Raw genomic sequence first — 12,668 nt, 5'->3', positions numbered from 1 at the left:
CCAGTATACCTAATATAGGCTTGAGACCAAGGCCACTCAGTATCATTCTGGCTATAAGGGCTTTCCCACCCCTGAATTATAATTATGACCATGAGAAAAGTAATTTCCCTGGTTGGACTTGCGTGACCTTCCATGGAGATCTATGGGCTTTCTTTACTCTGGTGTGATGAATCCAGGCATTCTGCTCCTTGATCTTGATTGCTGTGTAGGAGGTGAGGAGTACTTGGAATGGTCCTTCCCACTGTGGTTCCAAAGTTCTTCCTGCAAGAGACTTGACATATACAAAATCTCCAGGTTGTATATTATGTACAGGTCCATCTAGACCTCTGCTCCGAGTTCCAAATACATGTTTTTCAATTTTTCTGAGTTGTTTGCTCAATGCCACCATATAGAAAGTAATAATTTCTTCACCAATTTGTGAAGACACCCCCTTTTGTACTCCATAAGGCCGCCCATATAAAATCTCAAATGGGCTCAGCCCTTCTTTTGATCTGGGTCTAGTTTGTATTTGTAAAATTGCCAGAGGCAGAGATTGGTTTTCGAACCGGGAGGATAGGAGTATTAAACTCTGATTCACATTCTCTTAATAAACCAAACTCTAGGAATTGTTCTACGATTGGATGAATCCCTTCCCTATGTTTCTTTTTTTAGTGGGTATTGTTTAATTCTTACCGCTCTGTGTCCATTTTTCAAATTTATTACCACCGGCTGGGCATTTTTGGCACGTCCCGGAACATCAGTTGCCCAAACCCTGGGATATACCTGGTAGGTGATTTCTGCGTCGATTTTTCCTTCTGTGGGAACATTAACTAAAAGCAAGCTCATTATTTGTACATACTGATGATCATTTACCTCCAGAGTAATTTCACCTTTTTTTAAATTTTATCATGGCTCCCAATTGTTCTAATAGATCTCTTCCCAAAAGGGCTTTTGGGGAGTTTGGCATATACAAGAATTTATGAATGCCCACTTGCTTACTCAGTTTATATTTTAAAGTAAGCCTTTTCACTCTGGCCAGTTGCTCCTTTTACTACAATGTAATAATTTCCTAAAGGCATCAAGGCCTGATTTAAAACTGAATACGTTGCCACTGTATCTAGTAAAAATTCCATTTCCTTTTGTTCCTCCCCTAGCCTCATAGTGATCTTTTGCAAGATCCCTGACAGTTTTTATGACTAATTGTTTCTTTGTCTCAGTTAAACATTCTAACAATAATTGCATATCATTCCAATCAGGGTTGTGCTGCTTTATTATGAATCTAAGATTTTGGGTAGTGCTTACTGGATTGCTGCGATATTCCTGAGCAGCTCTCTTCCATTCCCTTAAATCATTATAGGAAAATGGTACCTTAATTCTTATTGTCCCATTGTCCGGTCCTACTACTTCCCGGAGGGGTGCCTGCAGAATTGGTGCTGTTGGCTGCTCTGTTGCCGCCGGCCGCTTTTTCTTAGTGCAGGAGGATATTGGGCTGTCTGGAGGAGTAGGGGTCTCGTTTGAATCCTCATTCTGCTCCTGAGACCGAGGGGGGAGGCTTGAAAATATCGTTTAGATCTTGTTCTGAGTCCTGGAGTGTTTTACTTATTCTAGTACACCTTTGTCCAATGCTGCAGGCTGAGCAGCAGCTTTTTAATTTATTTTTGTTCTCCCTCTTGTTTTCTTATTCTAATATGAGGACTATAGGATCTCGTGGAGGCATTAGTCCGCAATCTCTCTGTCATTCAGGGTTATTTCGGAGAACAAAGAGCATATCTGCATATTTAACTTCATCCCATTTTTCTTCCCTTCTTAGGAACAACATTAATTGTAAAAGCGTGTCATAGTTTAGTGTTCCACCCTCACTGGGCCATTTAGCTTCATTTTCTAGCTTATAAAGCAGCCACCATTGGTTACAATATTTGATTAGTTTCTTTGTATTCTCTGTGCCTCCTTGTCCCACTATATCTTTCCAGGGATTTTTCATAAAGTAAGTGAAATGGGGGAGGAAAAAGTTAGGCTGCTAGGCTGCAGCAGTTTTTCTGCGGAGATCCACTTCAGAGCAGGTAAGACTGCGACTGGGGAGAGCTACTGCAGGAAAAAGCCGAAGAAAAGCTCTTTTCTAGGGCTTTTCTGGAAGCATTTTCTAGCCGGGACCAGATCTGCCGCTGTTGGGGGCGGTGCTGGCATAGGCGGGCTGCTGCGAGAGCCGGGGCGGAGCCAGCACAGCTGTGAGTCACTGGGCTATAAATAGCCTTAGGGAGGGCAACGACTGAGTTGTTGTCCACCAAGAAGGAGCTAAGGAAGGCTATTGTTCCCGCCTAACGAGGGGACAACTGCTGCAGTTTACAGCTCCTTGGACGGGATTTGAAGTGCTTCATGTTATCAAGGAGTCATGGTGGCGACTCGGAGGAGGAAAAATGTGCTTTCAGCACCCACTCGAAGGGATGTGGGTGTTCAGATCACAGGCTGTGAGGAATGTCACAGCTTATCCTTGGTAGCTGGGAGCAACCCTGAGGATGGCTGTGTGAGGTGTGAGCAGGTTGATGACCTGCTAAGCTGGGTGGCGCAGCTCCAGGATGAAGTGCTGGAGCTCAGGGAGGAGGTGAGCAGGTTAAGAATAATTAGGGAAAGTGAGAGGGAAATTGACAGCTGCCATAATCTGGTTGTGGCAGAGCAGAATGAAGAAGTGGAGAGGGTAAAGGGGATCAGGGAATGTGAGGAATTAGGGGACAAGGAGCAATGGCACAAGGTCCCTGCTCGGCGTGGCAAGCGCAATTGCCTGGCAATTCCCTCGCCCCCCCAGGTGTCCTTATGTAACAGGTACAGTGCTCTGCGAGGGGAACTGGATGACAGGGAGGGTGATGGCTGTCCCTGCTTGGAGGTGTCTCCAAAGCCGGGTCGGACTGCCATCGGTATTAAAACCTCATCAAAAGAAGAAAACATAGACGAGGGCCCATGCAGAGGGTTGCCTAAGGGGAGTCAGTCTGCTCCACGATTTCTGACTGCCCCTGTTAAAAGAAAAAGGAGGGTAATTGTCATAGGTGATTCCCTTCTGAAGGGAACAGAGGGGCCAATATGTCGACCAGACCCAACCCCCAGGGAAGTCTGCTGCCTCCCTGGGGCCCGCGTCAGGGATGTCACTAGGAAACTCCCTGGTCTGGTACAGCCCTCTGATTATTATCCATTACTGGTAATGCAGGTCGGAAGTGATGAGCTAACAGAGAGAAGTCCAAAGGCCATCAAAAGGGACTTCAGGGCATTGGGGCGATTGGTCAAAGGGTCAGGAGCCCAGGTAGTGTTTTCTTCAATCCCTTTAGTGGCAGGAAAGAACATAGAAAGGAACAGAAAATCAGATTTGATTAACAGATGGCTCAGAGGCTGGTGCCACCGACGGAAATTTGGTTTCTTTGATCATGGGGAGGCTTTCGCTGAACCAGGTCTGATGGCACCGGATGGGACATGCCTTTCTCAGAGGGGAACCAGGGTCTTAGCTCAAAAGCTAGCAGGGCTCATTGGCAGGGCTTTAAACTAGATTTGAAGGGGGAGGGGGGGAATATCAAGAATGATAAAGATATGCTGGAAGTACCTGTAGAACAGAAGAAGGGAATTCCAGCCGCTCCAGCCAAGAAGTCAGATTCATACCGCTGTCAGCATGGCACCAGTGCCAGCACCGAGGGTCCAGAGGCTGAGGAAGGATCGCAGGTATGTTCAAACGAACTTACACTGCCGTCCAAGAGAACCCCTGTCGCTCCAGCCAGCGAGTCGGCTTTGTCGGAGGCCCAGCTGAAGTGTATGTACACCAATGCACGCAGCATGGGAAATAAACAGGATGAGCTGGAGATGCGTGCACATGAGCAGGGCTACGACCTTATTGGCATCACGGAGACGTGGTGGGACGACTCCTATGACTGGAGTGTCAACATGGAGGGGTATAAGCTTTTTAGAAAGGACAGGAAGGGGAGACGAGGAGGGGGTGTCGCTCTCTACGTCAGCAACCGGCTGGAGTGCGTGGAGCTTCGCCTGGGGTCGGAGGACGAGCTGACAGAGAGCTTATGGGTCAAGATTAGAGGACGGGGACGGATAGGGGATGTTACGGTAGGGGTCTGTTACAGGCCACCTGGCCAGGAGGACAGAGCAGATGAGGCGCTTTATAGCCAGATAGGAGCAGCCTCGCGGTCACAAGCCCTGGTCCTCATGGGGGACTTCAACCACCCTGACATCTGTTGGAGAGACAATACGGCAGGGCACAGGCAGTCCAGGAGGTTCCTGGAATGCGTGGACGACAACTTCCTCCTGCAGGTGATAGAGGAGCCGACAAGGAGGGGTGCCATGCTTGACCTTGTGCTCACCAACAGGGAGGGACTGGTGGGCGATGTGAAACTTAAGGACAGCCTTGGCTGCAGTGACCACGACACGTTGGAGTTCAAGATCCACGGGGCAGCAAGGAAACTATACAGCAAGCTCTGTGCCCTAGACTTCAAGAAGGCGGACTTCGGCCTCTTCAAGGACCTGATGGGCAAAGTGCCGTGGGAGGCGGCCCTGGAGGGACGAGGGGCCCAGGAAAGTTGGTCCACATTCAAGGAGCACCTCCTCCAAGCTCAGCAGAGGTGCATCCCGATGAAGAACAAGTCGGGCAAAAAGACCAGGAAGCCCGCGTGGATGAGCAAGGAGCTCCTGGACCAACTGAAAATGAAGAGGATAGCCTATAGAGGGTGGAAGCGGAGACAGATAGCCTGGGAGGAATACAGAGAAGCTGTACGAGTGACCAGGGATCAAGTGAGGAAGGCTAAAGCCCTGAAGGAATTGAATTTGGCAAGGGATATAAAAAGCAATAAGAAATGCTTCTATAGGTATGTAGGGGACAAAAGGAAGTCCAAGGAGAATGTAGGCCCCCTCCGGAAGGATACTGGTGCTCTGGTTACCCGGGACATAGAGAAGGCTGAGTTACTCAATGACTTTTTTGCCTCAGTCTTCACTGATAAAGCCTCTTGTCTTACCACCCAAGCTGTGGAAAGAACTAGCAGGGACTGTGAGGATGAACCACCGCCCACTGTACTTGAAGAGCAGGTTCGGGAACATCTGAGGAACTTGAAGGTGCACAAGTCCATGGGACCTGATGAGATCCATCCGCGGGTCCTGAAGGAACTGGCGGATGAAGTTGCCAAGCCACTGGCCATTGTATTTGAGAAGTCGTGGCGGTCTGGCGAGGTCCCCGATGACTGGAAGAGAGGGAACATAACCCCCATATTTAAAAAGGGGAACAAGGAGGACCCGGGCAACTACAGGCCGGTCAGCCTCACCTCTGTGCCTGGCAAGGTCATGGAGCAGATTCTACTGGGAACCATGCTAAGGCACATGGAGAGCAAGGAGGTGGTGGGTGACAGCCAACATGGCTTCACCAAAGGCAGATCGTGCCTGACCAACTTGGTGGCCTTTTATGATGGGGTGAGAGCATCGGTGGACAAGGGTCGACCAACAGACATCATCTACCTGGACTTGTGCAAAGCTTTTGACACTGTCCCGCACGACATTCTTCTCTCTAAACTAGAGAGGCATGGGTTTGATGGATGGACCACTCGGTGGATAAGGAATTGGCTCAATGGCCGCACTCAGAGAGTAGTGGTCAACGGCTCGATGTCCAAGTGGAGACCGGTCACGAGTGGCGTCCCTCAGGGGTCCGTGTTGGGCCCGGCCCTCTTCAACATCTTTGTCGGTGACGTGGACAGTGGCATGGAGTGCACCCTCAGCAAGTTCGCCGATGACACCAAGCTGTGTGGTGCCGTCGACACGCTGGAAGGGAGGGATGCCATCCAGAGGGACCTCGACAGGCTGGAGAGGTGGGCCCTGTGTCAACCTCATGAAGTTCAACCAGGCCAAGTGCAAGGTCCTACATCTGGGTCATGGCAATCCCAGGCACAAATACAGACTGGGTGGTGAATGGATCGAGAGCAGCCCTGAGGAGAAGGACTTGGGAGTACTGGTGGACGAGAAGCTCAATATGAGCCGGCAATGTGCTCTTGCGGCCCAGAAGGCCAACCGCATGCTGGGCTGCATCAAGAGGAGCGTGGCCAGCAGGTCAAGAGAGGTGATTCTTCCCCCTCTACTCTGCCCTCGTGAGACCTCACCTGGAGTACTGCGTCCAGTTCTGGAGCCCCCAACATAAGAAGGACATGGACCAGTTGGAGAGGGTCCAGAGGAGGGCCACGAAGATGATAAGAGGGCTGGAGCACCTTTCCTATGAGGACAGGCTGAAAGAGTTGGGGCTGTTCAGCCTGGAGAAGAGGAGGCTCCGGGGTGACCTTATAGCGGTCTTCCAGTACCTCAAGGGGGCCTACAAGAAAGATGGGGAGAGGCTGTTCAGGAGGGCCTGTTGTGATAGGACAAGGGGTAATGGTTTTAAAATAGAGGGAGGTAGATTCAGATTGGATATTAGGAAAAAATTTTTTACCATGAGAGTTGTAGAACACTGGAACAGGTTGCCCAGAGAGGTGGTGGATGCTCCATCCCTGGAGACATTCAAGGCCAGGTTGGACGAGGCCCTGAGCAACCTGATCTAGTTGGAGATATCCCTGTTCCTTGCAGGGGGGTTGGACTAGATGACCTTTGAAGGTCCCTTCCAGCCCTAATCATTCTATGATTCATTCTATGATTCTATGATCTCCTAAGACAGTAAGTCTCTGTTCTCCAGTCCCAGTCCATTTCCACTTAAGCAGTTCTGTTCTGCTGCACTGAACCTCGCTGTGGCTTGAACTGGAGACAAGATCATTTCCTATCCTAAAAACTGCTGCCTACCATTGCTATGTGCTACTAAACAGTTACTCAACCCGGCATGTAAGCAAGAGCTCCTCTCCCTTTCATCTCTCCTACACAGGCACAAGATGCAAGGGGAACACAAAGGACCCTGCTGAACCATGCTCAGGTGTGATATCTGCTAATATCTTTCAATGAATGAATGTAACAACTTAACAGAATGAATAAAAAAGAACTTCTAAAAGCTTTGCTTCCCTCCTCACCTGCAGAAGCGGGATTTGAAGACTCCAGAGACGACTCATATTGAGTTAGCTGCAGGAATCTCCTTTATTGTGCAGTTCTTATTGCTTATATAGACAACTTTTGTCAGTCATCCTAAGACCACACCTTTTCTACACCATTATTGGATGATACATATGCTTGTCGCGTTTAACAGACTATTTCAAAAAACACCCGCCTAGTGAAGCTCTGCTCTAAGCAAACACTACTCCCTTATCATACAGCATAGTTTTCTTATCCTTTACTTCAAGGGCATTCCGCCCTTGAGGCCTAACTTCCCAGCTCCAGTCTTTATTTACACAGGGATTTGTTCGTGCAGTCTTTTCAAAGATCCACACTCCAACAATTCGCCCTTTCTTTTCTTGCACGAAGAAAACCCTGTGTACGAGGCTGGCAACTCCAGTTACTAGCATGTTGTTTTGGTACAGCCTTGCAGAAGCAGTTACTAGCATATTACATCCCTTTTCGAGGGCTTTACTATTTCAACTATACCCAAGATTCCGCTGAGCAGGAGGGTGTCAATCGGCAGGGTCGTTGTGGAGAAGGGAGGCAGGCACAGCACCTTCAGGGCGTCCCCTGTTTATCCACACAGTGTGCTCTGCAGCCTCCCTCAGCTCCGCTCTGAGCCATCTCTTTTCACCCTCAACAGAGTCTATGAAAAAAAAAAATAGTGCCACGGTGTTGCTGCACGCGTGGCCAGTGCGTGCAACAAGGCTGCCCAGTATGTGCTCTGCTGGCTAACAGCGGCTTTTGCAAATCGCAACATCTTGTTCAATAACAATCCTGCTAGCTTCTCTTTTCAAAGTTAGGTGCTCACAACTAAGTCTAGTTTGTAATTCTTTGTCATTAATTTGGTACCAGTCAATTCTTTTCTTTCCAGTAGCTACGGGTGGAATCCATACACCTTCCGATCGGAAAAAACACACAAAGCATATATACAAGCAACTTTCACACACATAATATACCTAACAATGAGAAAACATAAAGACAGTTTACATATCAATATGCAATCTTCTATTACAATTCTTTTGAGCCATTTTCCTCATTCTGCGTCTCTGTCATCGCTTTACGTTTCTTGCTGATAACCAGTATAGACCTGTGGGAAAGAGAACACAAGCACACCCTCTTCCCCATGTAAGCAGAGGCACAGGGCCGTCCCATGAGTTGAGCCCAGTTTCTTATAATATACCGTTGTTTTTTCTACAAAAATGGCACTGGGTTTAAAATGATGATCCACAGCCGTAGTATGTTGCCTAGAAGCAGACGAATTAAGAAAATTTAAAACATACGTAGCTTTGTCTAAGGATTCTTGTGGGGAAATATACGGAAGGCTCCCCCTTTTTTGTTTTTCCTTTTTTTTTTTTCCTCTTTTTTTTCTCTTTTTTTTTTCTTTCTCTCTTTTTTTTTTTTTTTGGTTAGAAATCATGCTCGTTTATTACAACCGACACACAGGTTATATAGCAGAATATGGCGTGACACGACTACATTCTACAATTGGCTTGCTTAGCGTAAACACACTCTCATGGGCTATAGTGATAGGGCAGCGTTAGCAGACCACAGGTAATAAGCTCATCCCTTTAGTCTCCTCATTGCGGTCATCGGAGAGGCATCCAGGAGGCGTGCATCTTGGCAGGCGATCAATCTACATTTCTTTTTAAGGCCATTAAGTTAACTTGAAGGACAAAAGTAATCTAGTTGGTAACCTTGTGCTCTGGGGCACAAATAGGGATTGTCCGTACCGAGAGAATATTATGGCCAGTCTCGGAGAGGAACTCCTCCACACTTCCCCCTTTTTGTTTTAAAAGCATATTCTCCAAGGTACCGTGTGTGTTCTATGATCGGTTGCCCAGTAGGATTGTAAGGAATACCAGTAACATGCTCAATACCTTATGATGACAAAAATACATATGTCTGATAAGAGGTGTATGCCAAAGTTCCTGTGAGCGTAAACCACGAGGACTAACACCATTCATTGGTGGCATGATCATATTTTAACAGCGAGTACACAATTGTACGATTGAGCGGGCTTGCTGTCGTGTTAAACCAAATTGTAACCTAATAGCGTCAGCATTCTGATGGTAGAAGTCATGCAAGATGTTTGCCTGCATCAGCGAGTTTGGTACCAGAGCTGCACTCGTGAGAGGCTCAGCTCACCTGTTCCCTTCTGCTGTAGGCCCTGGAAGCGCGGTGTGCGCTTGCAGATGTACAATGGAATATGCATGTTTACGGTTTTGCAACGCTGATATTAACTGCTGAAATTGCTGGAACAGAAGAGGATTAGTTATTCCCCGCGATGCCGATCGAGACGATCCAAGTTAAGATGTGCTGTCTCGTGGTAAAACCTGGGCCCCGGGCCTCAGCCGGGCAGGGGGGCGGGGCCAAGCGGCCGCTCTCCAGGCGCGGCCGGCGGGGGCGGGGGCAGCGGCGGCGGAGGGTCAGCCCTCCCGCCTCAGCCGGGCGGGGTGGGGACGACGACCCAGCAGCCCTGTGCCGGCCGCCCCCCTTGTTGTTGTTGCCGCGTCTCCGTCCCCTCCAGCCGCGGCTCGCTCCGCGCACGAGCGGCAGCGCCGAGGCAAACGCCGCGCCCGCGGCCCCGGCCGGCAGCAGCAGCGGCGTTCCCGGGGCGCCGCCGGGCGCGGTGCTCCGATGTACCGACTTCGTTGGAAGATGGGGAAAGCAATAAGTCTGTCTTTCGTTCGGGGCCCTGGATCAAAAGGATTCGATGATGACTTTCCCAGGCCGGCAGCTCCGCACAGCTCCTCTGCCGGTGGGGCCGCGGGGGAGGCAGGGATGGGGCTGCTGGTTCTGCCGGTGCCAGCGGCGCTGCCGGGGCTACCGGACGCTGATGTTCCCTCGCCCTCGCTCTCTCCCGCCGCGCCCTTCAACGCCTCGAACGCAGCACACCGGGCTGTCAGCTGTCGCTGCACGGCAGCATCCCCACGGGTGGCTGCGTCCCAAAGTTTAACATCTATAGTGTCCCAAGTCCTTGTCATGTATATATTTGAAGAGTTTGCCTCTGGTATGTGAGCTGATACCCAAACCAGGAGTACCAGGAGTTTTATCAAGTCAGAACTGTTAATGGTGCTGTTCTGTTTCTCTAGCACTTTTGTCAACACCTTAACTACAGACTTATGTTCTGTTAAAGCCGTGCTTCCCATTGTTCCCAGTCGCTTACCTCCTCCTGTTGAGGCAGTTGTCGCTTATTTTTTTGTCTTTAGGTTCTTATTTCTTCTTTCTTTTGGTTCCTAATTCGTGACAGTAGATCTGCTCCGGCTTTCCTCTATAGGCCGCCTGTAGTCACTCGTCCTTCCTTCTGCGAAATTAGCACACTCGTTCACGACAAGTAATAAGGTCCCGAACGTGAGGTTAGCTCATTCTCTGAGAATATCCCAAACGTGAGGTTAGCTCATTCTTCGGGTATGTGCCGAACGTGAGCCCTGCTCATTCTCCGGCGCGACAGTGGATCCACTCCGGCTTTCCTCTATAGGCCGCCTGTAGTCGCTCGTCCTTCCTTCCGTGAAATTAACACTCGTTCATGACAAGTAATAAATATTCCAAACGTGAGTTTAGCTCATTCTCCAGAATGTCCCGAACGTGAGTTTAGCTCATTCTTCAGGTATATCCTGAATGTGATTTTAGCTCATTCTCCGGGTATGTCCCGAACATGAGTCCAGCTCATTCTCCGGGTCCGTGGTCGTGCCCCACATTGGGCACCACTTGCGGAAGCGGGATTTGAAGACTCCAGAGACAACTCAATATGAGTTAGCTGCAGGAATCTCCTTTATTGCGCAGTTCTTATTGCTTATATAGACAACTTTTGTCAGTCATCCTGAGACCACATCTTTTCTACACCATTATTCGATGATACATATGCTTATCGTGTTTAACAGACTATTTCAAAAAACACCCGCCTAGCGAAGCTCTGCTCTAAGCAAACACTACTCCCTTATCATACAGCATAGTTTTCTTATCCTTTACTGTTGCAGAGCCCTTCTGTGGACGGCCCAGAGTCATGACCATACACCAATATGGTTAGAAAATCATGCTCCGTTTATTACAAACAACACACAGGTTATATAGCGGAATGTGGCGTGACACGACTACATACTACAATTGGCTTGCTTAGCGTAAACACACTCTCGTGGGCTATAGTGATAGGGCAGCGCTAGCAGAACACAGGTAATAAGCTCATCCCTTCAGTCTCCTCATTGCGGTCATCGGAGAGGCATCCAGGAGGCGTGCATCTTGGCAGGCTATCAGTCTACATTTCCTTTTAAGGCCATTGAGATAACTTGAAGGACAAAAATAATCTAGTTGGTAACCTTGTGCTCTGGGGCCCAAACAGGGATTGTCCATACCCGAGAGAATATTATGGCCAGTCTCGGAAAGGAATTCCTCCACACTTCCCCCTTTCTGTTTTTGGACAATCCATAGTCCTGGCATTGCTTTAAGGAGGACCCGAGAGGCGCACTTCAGGACACACCCTGCTAAGAGAATCATAAACAGCAATGCAACTAATATCGTTATGCCTTGTATGATTAATCCTTTTATCCAACCTGGTATGTTCCAACTACCAAACCAGTTTGAGAACCGGTCATCTCGTGTCGTGATATGATGCATGTTACTTTGAAGGTTTGCAAGTTGCTTATGAATGCTTTGAGAGTGGTCAGATAGGTCCATACAGCACATGCCTTCAAAGTCAGTACAACCATGGCCTTGAGCTAACAATAAAAAATCAATAGCAGCGCGATTTTGCAATACAGCATGCTGGATATCATCTACATCAAGCAATAGAGAAGTGAGAATATTAGAGGTAAGATTAAATTGTTTCAATGCCCAACAAGCAAGCTTAGCCAACTGACTATTAGCATTGCTGTCAGAGGCTCCTAGAAGGAAGACAGATAGTGCTGCTATTTCAGCTGGATTCAGCAGCTGCACGTTGTCATTACAAGTGCCGTCAAATTCTTTTAGGCTCCTCTTACCCCGACTTGTTCGGGTTGTTCGTTCAGCTAGAAAATCATGAATGCTAGGGGCAAAGAGAGTTAGGCGACCCAAATAGCAAGGACCACCGATAGCTCCTTGTGGTATTCCGGGCCAGGCACGATCTTCACAGATCAGAAAAATTCCGGGGGGCAGGAGCGTATCGTGTGTAAATACTTTCCCAATGAGTGCTCCAGTTTTTACATCTCCCCACATCGATGTGCCGGACACATTGAAACGCAGCTTATCTTGGAAGAAAAAACTGCGTCCTAATTTAGCCTGATAGGCTTGCTTCAGCGTTTGGAACCAAACCACTCTGGAGCCGTTTACAAGTTGCATAGGAGGGCGAATGATTTTGCATATGGCATCATGACTCATCAACTGGTTCCATAAACCAGAAACATTTTTCCATGTTCCTGGTAACAGGCTGCCTAAGAGATCAAGTTCTTGCAGTCCTGCGGGGGATGGTCACATCGAGTGATCTAATCAAGGCGGCTTGGACTTCCGATCCCACATCGAAAGGCCAATCCCACCCACTGCAGATCTGTCTCATGCCACTGGGTTGTTGGTATGAGAGGGCAGAGGTACTGACGAATCTTTGAAACTCTGTAATGTTAGTGCTATTATTTGGCCAAAAGTATTGGCACACCAATAAGGCACGTGCGAAATGGGTCAGAGGCACT

At 48.7% G+C, this 12,668-nt stretch overlaps 1 protein-coding gene across 1 annotated transcript in view; it reads right to left on the bottom strand.

Moving 5' to 3' along the window:
• Positions 1-12,201, bottom strand: part of LOC147526288 (syncytin-2-like) — a 37,649-nt gene extending 25,448 nt beyond the window's left edge. The window contains exon 1 of the mRNA XM_086630127.1: positions 11,464-12,201. Within this exon, the coding sequence (XP_086486253.1) occupies positions 11,464-12,201 (738 nt within the window). The remainder of the gene's footprint in view (positions 1-11,463) is intronic.
• Positions 12,202-12,668: the final 467 nt, after the last annotated feature.

Source organism: Tauraco erythrolophus, chromosome W (genome assembly GCF_009769465.1).
Source record: "Tauraco erythrolophus isolate bTauEry1 chromosome W, bTauEry1.pri, whole genome shotgun sequence".
NCBI classification, from domain to species: domain Eukaryota; kingdom Metazoa; phylum Chordata; class Aves; order Musophagiformes; family Musophagidae; genus Tauraco; species Tauraco erythrolophus.
Note: the sequence above shows the minus strand (reverse complement) of the source record. Positions and strands in the feature narration are given on the sequence as shown.